This window comes from Clupea harengus, chromosome 3, assembly GCF_900700415.2.
Source record: "Clupea harengus chromosome 3, Ch_v2.0.2, whole genome shotgun sequence".
Classification (NCBI taxonomy): domain Eukaryota; kingdom Metazoa; phylum Chordata; class Actinopteri; order Clupeiformes; family Clupeidae; genus Clupea; species Clupea harengus.
This window is the reverse complement of record NC_045154.1, coordinates 30,178,036-30,196,878: the sequence shown is the minus strand read 5'-3', so window position 1 is coordinate 30,196,878 and position 18,843 is coordinate 30,178,036. Positions and strand designations below refer to the sequence as shown.

At 48.0% G+C, this 18,843-nt stretch overlaps 2 protein-coding genes across 2 annotated transcripts; both read right to left on the bottom strand.

Moving 5' to 3' along the window:
* Window positions 1-1,461: 1,461 nt before the first annotated feature.
* LOC122132816 (doublecortin domain-containing protein 1-like) lies at window positions 1,462-2,949 on the bottom strand. The gene is made up of 4 exons (XM_042707452.1): window positions 2,678-2,949; window positions 2,209-2,310; window positions 1,900-1,991; window positions 1,462-1,717 (listed from the first exon to the last, which is right to left on the bottom strand). The coding sequence occupies exons 1-4, from the start codon at window positions 2,709-2,711 to the stop codon at window positions 1,490-1,492; spliced, it is 456 nt and encodes a 151-aa protein (XP_042563386.1). The 5' UTR covers window positions 2,712-2,949; the 3' UTR covers window positions 1,462-1,489.
* Window positions 2,936-9,529, bottom strand: LOC105910346 (doublecortin domain-containing protein 1). Its single transcript, XM_031563588.2, has 14 exons — window positions 9,513-9,529; window positions 8,500-8,605; window positions 8,110-8,297; window positions 7,360-7,434; window positions 6,984-7,083; window positions 6,510-6,645; window positions 6,125-6,272; window positions 5,793-5,939; window positions 5,271-5,459; window positions 5,006-5,117; window positions 4,687-4,854; window positions 4,214-4,399; window positions 3,522-3,728; window positions 2,936-3,157 (listed from the first exon to the last, which is right to left on the bottom strand). Exons 1-14 carry the CDS (start codon window positions 9,527-9,529, stop codon window positions 2,936-2,938), a joined length of 2,001 nt encoding a protein of 666 aa, XP_031419448.2.
* Window positions 9,530-18,843: the final 9,314 nt, after the last annotated feature.

Sequence of the window (18,843 nt, the reverse complement as noted above, 5' to 3'; positions counted from 1 at the left end):
TGATGGTTGAATTCAGTTCACACTGGTATCAGAGGTACTAAATATGCAGACTTCATTGTTCCCCAGTTATTTGCACAACAGAGATAAAAAGGGAAAAATAAACCATCTTAACACCTCAACACCATCATGCTACATACTGAATGAGCGGTTGCACTCTATTCATAACAACACACTGCCCTCTATGGGCTGCACAGGTAAATGCAGTTTACAAACACTGGATTCAAGTACCGTAGGACTAACACACAAGTGAGGCATAATATGAGTCTGATTCTGATGTTTCTCAAACGTAGAACATAAGAATTTGGATTTGGATGGGAAATCTTACAGTTCAATCCCCGCTGAATCACTGGTTACCTGATTGGATAATAATAGACATTAGGAGTTCCTTGGTGGCTCAACTACTGTGGTCTCTTACACTGATTTGTCATTCCTCCAGTTCGACTGCCATACTGCTGGCAGTAAGGCGATGATGCCTCATAGCTCGGGCAAAGCTGGCTTTCACTTCTATTCTGTCTCGACAGTCTGAAGAAAGTCAGGAGAACAAACAATATCAAAGCATCTGTGTGAAAGCTTAACCATGTGATACCATTACTATTACTAGGCTACCATTACTAGCTTAACCATGTGATACAATTACTTCAGAAATGAACACAGCCAGTTGTAAAGTAAGCATTGGACTCCTGAGTGGGTAAGTGGGAGTCTGGGAGAGGAGGGGAGAGGGTGGACTCACCTTTAGGCGTGAGGAAGGGCTCTCCTGCTGACACACATAGGAGGGCGTCCCTCTGGATCTGGGCCCAGGAGGTAACGGGCTCCCCCACTGCGGAGTACAGCACACTGGCTGGTCGCGGCAGCCCCAGCCTCTCAGTGCTGCCGTGCAGGAGCTACAAGAGAGCAGGAGTCACACAGCCTCATCACTCCAGTACAGTCACCCCACAGACACACAGCCTCATCACTCCAGTACAGTCACCCCACAGACACACAGCCTCATCACTCCAGTACAGTCACCCCACAGTCACACAGCCTCATCACTCCAGTACAATAAACCCACAGCCTCATCACTCCAGTACAGTCACCCCACAGACACACAGCCTCATCACTCCAGTACAGTCACCCCACAGACACACAGGAAACAATCACAGTCTGGTCTCCCTAGATATCACATCAAATATCTTCTCTCCCCACCACTTCTGAGAGATCTCATGGTGAATCCACTAGCCACAAATAGCTTGTTCATTTGAGGTTGAGTATGTTTGATGCACCGAAAGCCCATGAAAGAGGGTGGTACCTCTAAGGAACGCTAATTCTAAAACTAAAACTAAAAAAAAAACATTTTAGAATTATATATAAAAAATAGAATTCTAAAAATGATACCACTGCTTTGTGTTCATTTGATGCGTTCTATCTCTTTTAAACCACTGTAGACCTCGTGGCCTTGCATTAGAGAGGAAAAAGCATGGGCATACTCTACATTTAAAGGTGAACTCGTTAATTATTGTGGGTTCCACATCTCTTGGAGGCATATGCAAGGCGTTACCTCATCAATGGTTCTGCCCCAGACATACACCGATTGAGTAATGTCCCCGCCGTTGCAGTGCACCAGTACCCTCTTGACCTTGGGCTGATGGTAGAGGTTGTGTGTAGCGCTTATTGACCCCTCCTTAAGGAGATCTTCCCTACATTCCCGCTCCAGCACTGACTCCTCCACACTGATGTGTGTCTGAGACAACCAAAAGATCAGTTTGCTTTGAGAACAGAAACATGAGGGAACAGCACCAAGATCATTCATGGCTAGGTTAGAATAACATGGGGGAACAGCACCAAGATCTTGTATGGTTAGGTTAGAATAACATGGCTTTCAGTGAACAGCAAAAAAGAAGAGCAGTTTTATTCTAAGAGAACCTCGGAGGAGTTGAGCTCAGCTGTTGTTTCAGAGGCCCTTCGGATAGTTTGGGAGATCAGGCTGGATGAGTCTTGGCTGGGTGGCAGTCGGGCTGCGTTGAGTGAAGTAATCATAGAGAGGAATCAGAGAGCATTTGAGCACTGCTTATACAGAGAAGGCATGGGGCAAATACAGTGTAGAGCCAATATTATGATTATTCTATTACTATTAGCATATATATTATTATTTTTACATATATTGTGATTATTATGAATAATATGTCGGTACTAGTAGTGGTATATGGCCTATATTGTCCTGTGGCATCTTACCTTTCTGCTGCCTCAGTTTGTGCCTCCTGATCTCCAAGTCCACACACAGCTTCCCCTTCTTCATCCAGCGAGCCGCTCTTTGCCTCTCGATTAGTTTGACAACTGCAATAAACAAGAACTAATTGCTAATGCAAAGCATTTGATATATGGCAGTTCTTACCTAATGTTTTATACATGTGATCTGTCTTGTTATCTGACTCAGAGTATGTATTGTATTCAGATGTACAACAGACATTGTCTTTACTCTGACAGACATCTTTAAGGTATAAAAGTTGCTGTATAAAAGTATAACCAACCTTATTGTTAATACAACTGAATTTACCATAATAACCCAGTACCTAACTTGACCAACCAGTTGCAGTTGGCACTACTGGTAAGAGGGTACTTGTTATCTTTTCCAGTATGTCCTGGCATGTACGAATGGCATTTGGCAAACAGTATGGATACACCACAAAGAGAGCGTGAGTACCATCAGGCGGCCGAAAGGGCTCCCCACAGGACATCCACACGGGGACGGGCTCTCTGAGGACCAGAGCCAGCAGAGCCTGGTCCACTGTGTCCACATCAGCCTCTGTGACCAGGGGAAGGGCTTGGGCCTCAGCAGGGTCCAGCTCACCCTCTACGCCTGGCTCTGGAGGTCAGTAAGAGGCCAGACTGATGTGTGTTAATTAACGTATAAATATGAAAGATTCTCAAGGCTTTACCAAGTCCAGCGGTTTTTTTTAAGTCATGGAGAGGATCTGTTTACTGTACCTCCAGAGGTGGTGGCATCTGTCATGTGAATGTCGAGTTTGGTGTCCGTGTCTTTGAGGGGGTGGTGCTCCCGCAGGCTCTGGTTGAGGGCCCAGGCCTTGAGCTGCTGGATGGTGAGGAAGCGGGTGCCGTCGGCTGCGTAGAGGTGCTTGGCGGCCCGCTGAAGACCCAGCCGCCTGGTGCCCTCTGCCAGCAGCTGCCAATGGGGAGGGAGATCATAACAATTATAATTTAACAAGAACACACGCACATGCACACACGCACACACACACACACGCGCGTACACACATACACAGACACACACACAGACACAGACACACAGGCATCCGTAAACACATACATACATATCAAAATATTACACAGTTTATTTAATTCCCTTGTGTGCTGTATATAATGAAATTAATTTGCAGGCAAAGACTCTGTGCTTTCTGGCAAGGAAAACCTTGGGGTTTATTGTATTGTTATGCATGTATGTATATAGATATGTGTGTGTGTGTGTGTGTGTGTGTGTGTGTGTGTGTGTGTGTGTGTGTGTGTGTGTGTGTATCCATGTTTATCACCAGGGGCATGGTAGCTGCTGTGATCAGCTGGGCTTCCTCTCGGCTCTGCCCATTCCTGTGGGCCAGGACTTTCACAGGCGGCTGCGTGCCGCCCAAGCTGCTGGCCCCCGGGGACTGCGTCTGCCCTGAGCCTTCCCTCCTCAGATGTCCCAGGCGCTCCTCTAGACGGCGCAGAGTCACGCCTGCCGCCTCAGTGCTGAGGTCCGTCTGACAATGCACACCACAGCTGGAGATTTACTCATACGCTCACATACGGGTGCATGCTTGCACACACACACACACACACACACACACACACACACACACACACACACACACACACACACACACACACACACACACACACACACACACACACACACACACACACATACTGTATACTTATACAGACGTAAACAAAACAAAACACCCACAGGAAAATAAGGCATTGAGAGGACCTCCATATGGACAACATATAGAGTTGTTACAACCCCCTTCATTTAAATATTCATATCTTTGTCAAGAGACAGGCAAGAATAGCTTTACAATACGGATCCACAGACAGGGTTGCATTTCAGGTAAATAAAAGTGTTCCAGGCTAGTAGGATGTATATTGGAGTGGATTTATGAGGCTACTAATGTTCTACACAAACAATGCTGTGGTGAGAGCGTGTAGTCATTTGTTTCCCTGAGGTGGTGACATGAACTCTGACCTCACACACACTCAGGTTCCTGAATGGCCCCCTGAGGTTGAGCTGAGGATTCTGATTGGCTGTGGCGCAGCGGAAGGTGGAGTTTAGGGGGAGCCTCTTTAAGTGGACCTTCCCTCTTAGCTCTGTGGCACAGCTGACACACACCTCCGTCCTCTGCCTCTCTCTCGGGCTGCAGACGTAGTATCCCTGACAGAGAAGCACATTTCATAACACCATAATACTGGAGATCTAAGAATGATAAATCATTCCATGACATTTATGACTAAGATACTCATGGCGATAGTCATAAGTGAAAGGCACGGACCAATCAATTTCATGCACAAGATGCCAAAGAAAATGTCAAAGGCTTTATTGAATCTATCACATTTACAACAGGATAACTGTAGTGCGGTAAACTGTGCAATGACGTGACGGTGTGACGGTGTGAGAGGCTGAGCCGTGGCCTTGTGGGATGAGCCTGCGGTCGGTCGTACCTGCTGCTGCAGAGGGTGTGGACACACGCAGGCGGTGCACACCGAGGCCAGGCGGGCTGCCGTCAGCTCCTGCTCCAGCGTGTCTGTGTAGAAAGCACACAGGACCCTCTGCTCTGGCAGCCAGCGCCACCTCTGATGAGCTACAGCAGAGCTATGGGGCTTGTGCTTCTGAGAACATATCAACAGTGGAACATCCGTTCAGAGAATTACTGTGCGTCTGTGGAAGTGAATATACTGTTTGTGTGTGTGTGTGTGTGTGTTTGTGTGTGTGTGTGCGCAATGCCTTTGGTGGCCATGAATGTGTGAATATGTGGCTCACCTGTAGAGTTAGAGGCCAGCCTGTAGGTGTGGTAGCAGGCCGATGCACATGAGTGGTTTGGGATATGGACACGGACAGGACCAAGCTTGGGTCTGCTTGTAGGTGTAGTGTCCTGTATGTGTGAAGTGACATGCACATAAAACTCACTTAACTAAAAAACAACTTTTTAAAAATACACATTTACCATAAGAGTAAACTTCTTTTGGGTTTCGATTCCCATCACAACTGCAGTTTAAAGGGAGTGAAAGTCACGTCTGAGCCCCACCTCTCTCCCTCTCGGCAGACCCAGAGCTGCTGAGGATCTGATGGGTTCCTGGGCATCAGCTGCATGGGGGAGCCCGTGTGGTCAGCAGACCCCCCCTCCCTGGCCCTCACGCCCACGGCCAGCCAGGGGCTCCAGCAGCTCACCAGCTGCCCCTCGGTCCACTCAAACTGCTGCCTGTGCGCTCCTGGCCTGCAGAGGACAAGGACTTTTTAAAAGTAGCATTGGTGGTGCACTTCACATTCTATGGTTTTTGCTTCCCTCACAAATTTGTGTCAAACATAAGTGTTCCTTCTGTGAAGCGCATTGTGTTGCCTCTTGGTATGAAATGCGCAGTATAAATAAAGTTTGATTTGATTGATAGTGACATAATGTGTTGAATGGATGTGTTGAGATGACAGACAATCTTCACACATGTTGTTCTCCTCCAAAAGAAACCCGCCACAATAAATCGTTGAAATGAATGACTAGAGGTTTGCTGTTCTCAACAAATGGGACAATATTCTCTCTAACGACAAAACTGACCTGCTTTTGTCTTTTTTGACAGAGTTATCTCCATTAGTACATTCATCCTCCTCATCTGAGGACGCCTTGGAGCTCTGTTGCCATGGATATTGGTGTTTGGTCGTCTGCTCATCAGCTCTCTGGTGAGCTCTTGAATGTGCGTCTCCCCTGAAGGACAGAAATCAGCTACTACTTTCACCACTCATCTCTTGGCCAATTTAATAATCCTATCAGCCGTACACTAAACTCTGCCTCCAGTGATGAAGGGCTATAAAAGAGGTTGCCCTGGGGATGGAGGTTAGCGGTTAGTGGACTCCATGGATGGGAATCCATGATCAGTGATAATGACTTACAGGCGGGCGTTTGAGAGGTCACAGCGGGCCTTTGGGTCTGGAGGGCCTTGACTCTCCTCAGAGGTTATATCTTCAGGCTCGACACAGTAAGGCCTGACAAGAAGAGCAGAGCCCTCCTGTGGATGTCCTTCAACATCAAGGACAAGGTCTGACACACAGAGAGAGAGAGAGAGAGAGAGAGAGAGAGAGAGAGAAAGAGGGAGAGAGAGAGTCAGACAGACAGACAAAGAGCGAGAGCGAGAGAGAGAAAGAGACAGACAGATAGAGAGAGAGAGAGAGAGAGAGAGAGAGAAAAAGAGAGACAAAGCCAGAGTGAGAGAAGTTAAAACTACACTAACTGATAAACATCTCATCAGAGTTTGGGAGAATATAATTCACTGCATACCATGGAGGCTCCTCAGGGCGCAGTAGTGGCGTATGCGGGCCACGTCCTGCTCCAGCCTGAACACCGTGAGGCGTCTGAGGGCGTCCGACTGTCGGTGTTGGGGGCTCACCCACTGCTCCCCACACGTCACATACACCTGCAGCACAGACAGGCCACCGCTACACTCATGGGCGTGGCGGAAGGAGGGCCACCACAACGGCACTTACCATAATACTGCACGTGCATATTGCACAGCACAGAAATGATTATACTTCAATTCAATGCAATTTTCAATGCAGTGCAAATCATTTCATGCAATCATTTATAAAGCACAATTACCAATTGACATGGTCTCAAGGTGCTTAAATGCCTTGCATAGCTAGTGTAAGCACACAGGCGGCGGTGACAAGGAAGACTCCCTTTTAACAGGAAAAAACCTAGAGCATAACAGAGGCCACATTGAGGGATTTTGAATGAAATTCGTTTTTTTTATACCAGCTGGTCTCTCTGCAGTCCTGTGAGTAGGAAAGCCTCCTTGCCGTGCTCATCAAAGAGCCTCTGAGCAGCGGAGGGCAGGTTCAGACGCTCCGTGCACCTCAGGAGAGAGCAGAGGACACAGGCTCTAACTTCCCTTCCCAACACCTCAAACACTTTATGTGGGGGTTTCTTTTAAAAGGTGGAATTGACTTGATCCAACTAGATCTGAACAGTTTTCTCTGAATCTATGGGACTACTGAGGTTTTTGAAATACAGGTTTTCCCAGTAATATTCAGGGTTTGCGGCCCATGCGATATACACACAAGCTCATATTATTTGTTGTTTGTTGTTGTTTGATCCATGCATCTGTTATAATCATGTTACGTATTGTTACCTATTGAGAAACTCCTGAAACTCAATGTTCTGATCGTCTGTGTTGCCTTCACAGGATCCCTGACTCTTGGCCATTCTGCAAAGTGAATAAGGGCTGCAGTTGAGCATGTAAGGAAAGAATAATGCAGATATTATGATGTCTGATCAACATGCACATTTTTGACTGAATCGTCTTCTAATTCTGAAGATGAACTGCTGCAATTAACAATTTATCTTACTTGTCACGGCGCAGTCCAGGCCTTTGACCCATGGAACAACTTATATGTACACAGCCTTATTTGCATTCCCAGTCATTTATTTAAATAGAATTTCTCGGAAATGAATAAACCTGAGGAATATATCTCTGAAACAATACAAATGGCTCATCTCGTAGGTCACACTTCCTCGATGAGGTGAAATGAAAACTGCAACACTGGCAGTCTCCCCACCAGTGGACCTCATTAGCAGGCGCAAATGAAAAATGAAAACTGAAAATTCTACTGTTGAGTCTCTCTGGAGCGGTGGCGTTAGCTTCAAAGCTATCAGCTAAGGTGTTGATGGGTGGTACCTTTCTGTCCAGGAACACAGAATTAGTCTACTTTGGCAAAAAAACATTATTATACTAACTGTGTTGTTTCTTTATGGTATTTCTTCACATATGAATGTTTGCGGGCCTCACAAAGAACTGTTTGATCACTCGGAAAACTTGTTGAGTTGTTGATATCTGAGCTCAACAGCCAATCAAATTACTTCCTCTGGTTGTTTTGCTTACTGTGATCTCATCCGGCTGCTTGTGATGTTTGGAAGGGTGACAGACGTGGCCATGGTGCGGTCACCACACTGGCCATTCCTCAGGACCGCCAGCCTCAGTGGCGTGAAGCTCTGACGCCCCCTGGTGTCACTGAAAGGGAATGGCAGGCTGCAAGGAACAAGAGCACCTTCTAGTGGCCAGATTACACCCTGGGGAGACGCAGATATAAAAAAGAACAGGTTAAGTTGCATTAAATTAACTGGGAGAATGGGCATTACTCATTCAGAGAGAGATTCCAGCTTGTGATGAATTGAAGGTGATTGGAGAAACGCCACTGCATTTTTGTCACAATGACAATTAGCCCCTTTTTGAAAGATAGGATTCTCCAAGCTTCCAGGACACATCACTGACCTCGTTGATCTCCCCAGTGGGAAGCACTGGCCACGCGTAGCCCTGCTGACTCCGCTGAAGGTTCCCCCTCTCTTTTCTCGGAATTCTCTCTGGTCTGATGGCCCATCTGTGTCAGGGAAGATATGAGACTGCATGAGGGGAGGGCTCCACCACCTCACACCATGACCAACACTGCAGCTTCGACTCACAGTCTTTTCAGCCCTTTCGCTTAGCTAGATGATAGAAAACTTCTAAAGTTTCTACCCGTAGAAACCCTCGGCCCACTGCACCCACCGCCAACCGCCACCGCACTGCCGTACACTTACTCTACCTCATACCCTATGCTAGCATTTATATACAATATATATTATTGCCACCATCAACATGTTTCTCTGCTCCTACTCCCCTTACCCCTGTAACAGCAAACCTTTGAGCACAGTGTATACCCACTAAACTGGTCTTGTTTGTATCATGTATTTACCACCGGATGTCTGTATATATATTATGTACACCTACCAAATGCAGGATATGTACAACACCTGTTGTTTCCCATCCCCTTCTGCCACACAACCCTCCCCATCCCCCCTCCCTATCTCCACCCGGCCGACCTCAAGCAGATGGGTCCCCCCTTATGTGCCGTGGTTCTGCTTAAGGTTCCTTCCTGACTAACAGGGAGTTTTTTCTTGCCCGTGTTGCCAATGTGCTTGCACTAAGGGGGTTCAGGCTCTGGGCTCTGTAAAGCGCCTAGAGACAATTGTATTGTTATGGCGCTATATAAATAAAATTGAATTGAATTGAATTGAATTGAATTGAATTGAATTGGAAACAAAGCATTCCAATGTCTTTAAAATCAAATAAGGATGAAGACACTATGATAATGTTAATAATGGTTGTCATCCAGATTTTGTTTCGAATGGTAGTATGGTAGCATGAAAACCAGAGTTTGGTTTGCGCAGACATGAGTTAGGCACCAGTGAGAATTTTCATTTGTGTACATAAACATGTTTGGCCCACAGGACTGCTGGAGAATATACCGACTGCGCCCACCCATGTTAGCATGGCACAGATGCGCTGCACAGATGCACCTCTGGGCAACAGAGACAGACTGAGAGAGAAAGAGAGAGAAAGAGAGAGAAAGAGAGAGAAAAAGAGAGAGTGAAAGAGACATACAGAGGGACCACGGCCACATTGTGAGCCTCCACGCCGGGCCCTGAAGCAGAGTTTGCCCAGTCCGTCAGCGACTGCTCATTTGACTGACACTGACAGCCACTGTAACCCCGTCACGCCAAGCCCAGCTCCCAGCATCCCTCACTCAAACACATGCGGGGTGGGGTGGGGTGGGGTGGGGGGTGTGTTCAGAGCCGCACTGGGGTGGGGTGGGGTGGGGGTGGGGGTGGGGGGGGTCAACCGCTCTGATGGCCAGACTGCTCATTAGAGGCGGCCCATATGCGTGAAGCCTGGAGCCAGAAGCAGCAGCAGAGAGCAGCACTGACTGGAGACACAGGGGTCAACATGGTGACACTTGCCTGTGGTGTTCTATCAACTCGCCACTAGAGGGAAACAGCACTCCATCACACATTATGGGACTGGTCAGAGAGAGTGCCTTGCCATCCTGCTGGATTCCGCCCCTATGAGACTTAGCAAGGTATATAGATTACTGCATTGCTGCAGCAGTCCTCTGGTTTAATGGACCACATAACAATGTATTTCAACCTCATACCTGCTCTGCTATAAACATTTGATGAAACGTGGATGTATGCATCCTGCATTTGGATATACATGGGAAAACAGTACTCTCAAGTGAGTTAAAAATTCTACAATGAACTGTTTCAATTTCAAAATGTGGAACCAGCTAGAGGTGGAGGAAGCTGGGTGTGGGTGAGAGGGATTGCTGTCTATGATTTTATCTTCAGGGAAATTCTTGAGGAAAATGTCAGCATCCTCCCCGGGCAAATATATCTGTGCATGTATGCAATGTGTGTGTGTGTGTGTGTGTGTGTGTGTGTGTGTGTGTGTGTGTGTGTGTGTGTGTGTGTGTGTGTGTGTGTGTGTGTGTGTGTGTGTGTGTGTGTGTGTGTGTGTGTGAGTGCGTGAGTGCGTGCGTGCGTGCGTGCGTGCGTGCGTGCGTGCGTGCGTGCGTGCGTGCGTGCGTGCGTGCGTGCGTGTGTGCGCACGTGCATACACGTACCACATACCTTTGTGTTTGTGTGTACATGTGTGTGTGTGTGTGTGTGTGTGTGTGTGTGTGCACATGTGTATGTGACTGTGTCTTGTGTCTGTGATTTTCCCAGAGGACCAATGATGATTGATGACTGATGAATGTGAGTGTGTCTGGGTGCAGAGTGACAGGTGTCTGTAAATGGACAGGAGTCATTTCCCAATATGGTGAAACTCACTGACAAACTCTGTTCAGTAAGGCAGCAAAAGCAATCCATCCAGTCTGATCTGAGGCCTGCACCATCTGTCCTCACCTTCAGACTTGTGCGTGGCCTCTATGAGATGTCATGTCCTCTATGTGATGTCATGTCCTCTATGTGATGTCTATGTGATGTCATGTCCTCTATGTCATGTCCTCTATGTGATGTCATGTCCTCTATGTCATGTCCTCTATGTCATGTCCTCTATGTGATGTCATGTCCTCTATGTGATGTTGTGATGTCATGTCCTCTATGTGATGTCATGTCCTCTATGTGATGTCATGTCCTCTATGTCATGTCCTCTATGTGATGTGATGTCCTCTATGTGATGTCATGTCCTCTATGTGATGTCATGTCCTCTATGTCATGTCCTCTATGTGATGTCATGTCCTCTATGTCATGTCCTCTATGTGATGTCATGTCCTCTATGTGATGTGATGTCATCTATGTGATGTCCTCTATGTGATGTCATGTCCTCTATGTCATGTCCTCTATGTGATGTCATGTCCTCTATGTCATGTCCTCTATGTGATGCCCAATATAAGTAAAGTAAAGTTCAGCTGCTGTGAAGCCTCTATTTCAGTGGATGTCAAAGCCTCTGTGGTAAGAGACCCAGCTTAATTAAACAGTAATGGCTGATAATAATGCAGGTCAGTTGTGGTCAAAACTATATGATTAAAAAAAGGATAAAATGTGGAAATGGAATCAAAAGTCAAAGTTAAAAGACTCAAATGCTGTGTCCTCTGTGCTCAAGTGTTGTTGAAGGACCATAGCAGTGGTAGGACTGGCAACCATAACAGACACTACTACTAACACTAACACTAACACTAATGTGTTCAACTAAAAAGTGACTTGCCATTGCATCTCAGAACGTATAAACTGTGATCTCACTACACTCAGAAAAAAACTTTCGCTCATTACGCCATGTTCACGTAGTAAAGCAAGCAAGAAAGAAGGAGCCCACGTACACTCAGTCAAGTGAGAAGTTTACGCGTTGAGCATAACTGTAAGTCAAAGCATGTTTTGGGAACATAGGACAGTACGTCTCACAAACCCAGTCATTTAGGCTGTTCACAGCTAATTTCTCTCGGATAGGTGTTTATGATTTGTGTTTTAGCGTCTTTGCAATAGCATGTACACTGACACACTGCCAACACTATCCCTTCCATGCTCATAATGACACAGGGTTAGGGTCTGACATACGTAATTGTGCCCACCCCCACCTCCTCCCTCAAATCTACTCACTATCCTCACATCGCTTTTTTTTCTCAACCCTGGAAAATAGCTTTTCCACAAAATTACAGGCCTCACGTTTGTTGTGTGACCAAAACAATTACAGACGCCTAAAGAATTGGCTAATTAAAAGGTAATTTCTGCTCATCAGATCAGATGGATTTTTTCACCCCCCCCCCCCCCCCCCCCCCCCTCCCCTCCTCCTTCTCTACCCACACTCTTTAGAGGTAGCATCTCCCGTTCTCTCCCTCCCTCTCTCTCTCTCTCTCCCTCTCTCTCCCCCTCTCTCTCTCTCCCTCTCTCTCTCTCCCTCTCTCTCTGTCTGCGGGAGGAGCGGGCCCATCAGGCCTGACATTTAAATGGGCCGGTGTTTGAGCGTGAGCGTAATGACAGGAGCGCATCCTCCGGGAGCTGTGGCCCCCTACTGGGATGATTAGGGCTGAGAGCCGGGCCCCCCCCCACCCAGCTCCATCCTCAATCCCCGGCGCCTGCTTCCCCATTTGCACTGCGCCACGCCGCACCCGTCATTAGCGCTAATGCTAACGGGAGGGGCCGGGACGAGACGCTAACACCGCTCACCTGCTCCATCAAAGAGCGAGCCGACGTAGATCGCAAAAACATGCAAGTGCTGACCCCCCCACTTGTGCCACCAAACACATCCACAAAGACACACACACACACACTCACAAACACACACACACAGACACACATATGCACATACACACACATTTGCATTTGAGTAAGGCAAGTCATTGGAGTAAGAAGATGAACACAAAGGCAGTTGGTCATCAGAGATACGCAAAACGAATGGTATGTTGTATGTGTGTGTGTATGTGTGTGGGTGTGTGTATGTGTATGTTGTATGTGTGTGTGTGTGTGTGTGTCTTTCATTAGTGAGTAAGTATGTGTGCTTGTGTAATAAGTATGAGTAAATGCGTGTGACTTGTGACTGTACAGGAAATGTGTTTGAGTGTATGTACAGGAAGCGTGCCCCCCCCCCCCCCCCCCCTACTTCTGAAAGCCCAAAGGGTTGTTGGTCACCTTATCAGTGAACAGATGACTTTGCCACATGATTTCTCTCTCTCTCTCTCTCTCACACACACACACACACACACACACACACAGAGAAACACACACAGACACACACACACACACACACAGAGAAACACACACACACACACACACACACACACACACACAGAGAAACACACACACACACGCAGAGTGAGTGTGCCTGGGGAAACACACCCCTGACCTGATGGAGGCTCAGCTGGTGCTGCTGCCGCCCCACTGTGACCTCCACACACACAAGGTCATGCCACACAGGGCACCAGTGCCTTTCCTGGTGGCTCTACATGACGTCCCAAACACACACACACTCACGCACACACACTCACTCACACACACACACACACACTCACACACACACTCACACACAGCGTGACTCGGAGTGACCTCATATTGAGTAACACTTGCCTGCCACAACAATGTATGCCAACATTCCAGCACAAGCCATCAGAGACTGAACGTGAACATGAACAAAAACACACAAAATACCAGTGGAAATCCAAGCACTTCTTCACTGCACTGTTTACATCGTTCACAGGTTGACTGCTTTTCTATTGCCATTGGTTTCTCTCTTCATAATTCCCAAATTACTGTGCCTGTGGAAACGCTTTTGTGTACAGTAAATACGCTCAAATGCCCCCAAAACACGGAGTCGTCGTGTTTGTGTGGCTGAGAGTTAACAATCATCCGAAGTGCAGTAAGCACAATGTGACACTTTGTAATTACAGTGCTTTGCCGGAACATTTACATAACTAATTACACTGGAATTACACAGCACAGGATGTACAATGGGAAAATAGACAGTGAGTAACCAAAAATAATAATCCCAGACAGAAAGAAGCAGCTATGGTGTCGTTAGTTAAGTAGTCGACTTAAGAGGATTTGAAGGGTAAACATTTGAACTCCGCTTTTTGCTTAAACATTCAGAGATAGTTAACGTAAAATTAATTACATATATTCTTAATAAATGGAAAGGCTAGAGAATCTCTGTTCCAGTCAGTCTAAATCTGCAGGGTGTTTAAAGGTCCATGACTACTGAGTGATCCTGTGATGTATGCTTTGTAATCCATTTGTAGTGATGCGTGATAGAAGAGAACACAAGAGGCAAGCTGTTGAAGACATGAGTTGTTGGGTTATATAATGCACATATTATGAAAAGTAGCCTACATTACTTTTGTATTGCTGTGTGAAATAATGCATATTGTCAGTGGACTCACAGAACTCCCTGTGAGAAGGTGAATTCTCCCCCTCCTCACCGTGGCAAAAAAAAACATGGTGCCCTAAGACTTTTGGACTCCACCCCATAATGGTTGGGGCTGGGCTCACCTGATGCCAATGTGGGAGTTAATTAAGCCAACGTGGCTGTGTCCTATTTAAGAGGTGCCTCATTTGCAAGAGGGAGGCAGGCTGAGAGACACACAACAGAGAGGCAGCGGAGAGGAATGATGAGAGGTAGTAGGGTAAAACACTTCCCTGTTTTTAGAAGGTGTATGTGTTTTCTGTCTAGATGTGTGGACAGCGTTGGCCCTGTTTTATGCCTGTTCCTTTGTGCTTGTTCTGTGTGCCTTGTTTCTGTGCCTTGTCTGTGTGCCTTGTGATGTGTTAAGTTCATGTGTTTATTTTGGTGGCTAGCTATGTACTTAGCTTCGGACTTAGTGCCTGGGCCTAGTTTGGGGGCCTGGCTTGGGCCTTGAGCAGGTGCCGGTACTTGGGCCTAATCGGCCAAGCAGGTGCCCAGGGTGCCACGCACTTAAGTTCCGGGCGGTACGGCCTGAATGGTTTTGTCTGTTTATTTTGAGGGCACTGTTGGGGTTAGTCCCCGTGTAAATAAATATATATATATTTTTATATGAAAACCATCATCTCCTGCCCTGTTCTTCCGCACCGCACCACCCAGTCCAGTTGCCACATCCCCAAACAACGTGGGGTGACCGTCCGGTCCTTCACATTTGGTGGCAGCGGTGGGATTGTGCGCCAACCGAGACACTGGGGAAGAGAGGACGAAAGCCAACCCCGCCACGACGGACAATGGCATACCGACGGCTAGCCAGAGATGACCTGGAGGAGGTCGAGCAGCCGGAGGAAAACCAGACGGAGACTGGTGCCAGAGCCGAGGTGGCTGGGGGACTTACAGAGGGGTCAGACCTAGCTGGATTGCGGCAGCTACTGGAGCAAACCCTGAAGAATCAGGAGAAGGACTCGTTCAAACAGGAGCAGCGCTGGAGGAGTGTCCAGCTCCAGTTAAATCAGTTCCGGGAGGACTTTGAGGAAGGGAAGAGGAGCGAACGGTGGTCACCACCGGTGAGCCCGCCTTCATCTCCACCGAGGCCTCAGCATGCACCTGCACCGGCACCGGCAGCAGCAGCAGCAGCAGCAGCACCAGCGGCAGCAGCAGCAGCAGCAGCAGCAGCAGCAGCAGCACCAGCGGCAGCAGCACCAGCGGCAGCAGCAGCCACACCGATGGCCTGGACTAAAAGAGCCATTCCCAGGCTAGAAGCGGGGGACGATATAGAGCAATATCTGACCACTTTTGAGCGGCTGGGAACGGCCTATCGCTGGCCCAGGGAAGACTGGGCAGTGTTTCTGGTGCCATACCTGACGGGGAAAGCCCGCAGTGCCTATGTGGCGATGGACATCAATCATGCCATGGAGTACGACAGGGTGAAAGAAGCCATCCTGTTGAAGTATGAAATCAATGAGGAGGTGTATCGGAGGAGGTTCCGGGAACCTGACGTCAGGCCCGGAGAAACCCCACGAGAGCTGTACACACGCCTCAAGGATGTATTCCAGAAGTGGATTAGACCGGTGGGTGTGAGGAGTGCTTACTGGATGGAAGGTGAAGTACATGCGAGTTGAAATGCTGTTGGAATACTTGGTGAATACGGTTATTTTGCAGTTAAAACTAGTAAGCTAGTTGCGAGTACGGTTTAAGTGCTGATTTATGTTTGTTTGTTTTTGTACATATGTTTGGTGCTGGAGCCAATAAATACAAATATATATATTTTTCTACAAGAACTGTCATTCCGTGCCCCGTGGTTTGTTCCTCTCCACCACTATCTCTAGTCGCCACATCCCCATAACGTGGGGTGACCGAGCGGTCCCTCACATTTGGTGGCAGTGGTGGGATGTGACGCTGACCGAGACACTGGAGGTGAAGGGGAGCAGAAGACCAGCACCGGCAGGAGATGGCCTACCTGGGGCCAGCCAGGAACAGCGCCGGAGGAGGATCCACCCCGCAGCGGCGCAGAGCAGTTGGGCCGGCTTGTCCCGCCACTGGGTGGCGAGACTCCAGAAGGGGAGGGAAATGTGAGAAGGTGAATTCTCCCCCTCCTCACCGTGGCAAAAAAAAACATGGTGCCCTAAGACTTTTGGACTCCACCCCATAATGGTTGGGGCTGGGCTCACCTGATGCCAATGTGGGAGTTAATTAAGCCAACGTGGCTGTGTCCTATTTAAGAGGTGCCTCATTTGCAAGAGGGAGGCAGGCTGAGAGACACACAACAGAGAGGCAGCGGAGAGGAATGATGAGAGGTAGTAGGGTAAAACACTTCCCTGTTTTTAGAAGGTGTATGTGTTTTCTGTCTAGATGTGTGGACAGCGTTGGCCCTGTTTTATGCCTGTTCCTTTGTGCTTGTTCTGTGTGCCTTGTTTCTGTGCCTTGTCTGTGTGCCTTGTGATGTGTTAAGTTCATGTGTTTATTTTGGTGGCTAGCTATGTACTTAGCTTCGGACTTAGTGCCTGGGCCTAGTTTGGGGGCCTGGCTTGGGCCTTGAGCAGGTGCCGGTACTTGGGCCTAATCGGCCAAGCAGGTGCCCAGGGTGCCACGCACTTAAGTTCCGGGCGGTACGGCCTGAATGGTTTTGTTTGTTTATTTTGAGGGCACTGTTGGGGTTAGTCCCCGTGTAAATAAATATATATATATTTTTATATGAAAACCATCATCTCCTGCCCTGTTCTTCCGCACCGCACCACCCAGTCCAGTTGCCACATCCCCAAACAACGTGGGGTGACCGTCCGGTCCTTCACACTCCCATTAAATATAAAACATTCAGAATGAATAACACTAATTTCATAACATAGGAACAGAGGCTATAACTAGTACTGTCAGTGTAGCGATTACGGTAGGACAACATTAATGACTTGTGACGGATGTGACACACACCTGGCAGTGTCTTTAATTCTCTGAGATTCCTCTCTAACACAGGAATGCCAGACTGGACACCTCTAGCCTGAACTCTCTCAGCTCTGTCCTCTTTCTTTTTCTCACTCTTTAAAAAGGCTAATTCATCCCTTCTTTCCTTTATTCTTCGTTCTTTCATTCATTCATTCTTTCTTTCTTTCCTTCTCTCTCTCTCTCTCCCTCTCCCTCTCTCTCTCTCCCTCTCTCTCTCCCTTTCTCTCTCCCTCTCTCTCTCTCCCTCTCTCTCTCTCCCTTTCTCTCTCCCTCTCTCTCTCTCTCTCTCTCTCTCCCTTTCTCTCTCCCTCTCTCTCTCCCTCTCTCTCTCTCTCTCTCCCTTTCTCTCTCCCTCTCCCTCTCTCTCTCTCTCCCTTTCTCTCTCCCTCTCCCTCTCTCTCTCTCCCTTTCTCTCTCTCTCTCTCTCTCTCTCTCTCTCTCTCTCTCCTTCTCTCTCTCTCTCTCTCTCATCACTGCTGCTGGGCCCTACGGGCTTTCACCTCAGACACAGACTCAGGCCCGGGCGCAGCAGCAGCAGCAGCAGACAGTGGGGCCGGACTGTGCTGCCATGTGACTGAATGTGACAGAGCCTCGGCTCCATCACCTGGGGTCAGGCGGTGACAGAGCCTCCGCTCCGCTGGTCACCCATCGAGGGGGATGAGCGCCGGACAGGAGGGGAGAGGGAGAGAGAGAGAGCGAGAGAGAGAGAGAGAGAGATAGAGAGGGAGAGAGGGCGAGACCCAACAGCTTGTTGCTGTGTGTCGTGCTGACAGGAGCAGTGAGGACTGGACCTCCCCTGCGCGGCGCTGCATCCATCAAGGGTGACAACTCAAGCAGGAGCGGGTGCGCTAGTGGAGCCAGTGAGTGGCTGGCCCAGCATGACTGAAGGATGGAGGGAGGAGCGGGTCGACGGAGGAGATGGAGAGCAAGGATGGACAGAGATGTTAGGATGGTGTCACGGACCTGTGACAACCTGACTCCCACTCCACCGCATGACAGCGGAAAGTGTGAAGGCAGTTGGGGTCACAAATGGTGTGTGGGAGTGTGCGTGTGTCTGTGTGTGTGTGTGTGTGTATGTATGAATATATAAATGTTTTCTTTTTTTCGTGTGTGTAGGTAACAAGCCATTTCTATCTTGCCATCCAAATTGACCAGCAAACACAAGGTAGATCCAAAGCCGACACCCAATAAAACACAATTCAAGTTCAATTTAAATGAGGATGAAGTCTTAAGTATAAAATAAGACTTCACCCCACTCCACAAGGCCAGTTTCAGTGTCTCATGTACAGTATGCTCATCTAAGATAGAGACCCAAATCCAGATAAGAAAGAGAGGAAGAGATGGCTTACCACAAACTGGTATCTCTTCAGAGCAGATACCTGTCTCACACAAAAACAAACATGCCTGAAGCAAAGAAAACAAAGGTCATGAGGACAGTTCAACTGATAACAAAGCATCATTCTCAGGCTTTAA

Excerpts from the sequence above, each read along its gene's own strand:
- LOC122132816 (XM_042707452.1), bottom strand. The coding sequence starts at position 2,711 with ATGTCCTGTGGGGAGCCCTTTCGGCCGCCTGATG. Across the intron at positions 1,992-2,208 it reads CAAACTGAGGCAGCAGAAAG|CCCGACTGCCACCCAGCCAA; the intron begins GTAAGATGCCAC and ends CACTCAACGCAG. Across the intron at positions 1,718-1,899 it reads CTGAGCTCAACTCCTCCGAG|ACACACATCAGTGTGGAGGA; the intron begins GTTCTCTTAGAA and ends TGGTTGTCTCAG.
- LOC105910346 (XM_031563588.2), bottom strand. Across the intron at positions 4,855-5,005 it reads GCTGGCCTCTAACTCTACAG|AAGCACAAGCCCCATAGCTC; the intron begins GTGAGCCACATA and ends ATATGTTCTCAG. Across the intron at positions 3,729-4,213 it reads GGAACCTGAGTGTGTGTGAG|ACGGACCTCAGCACTGAGGC; the intron begins GTCAGAGTTCAT and ends GTGCATTGTCAG.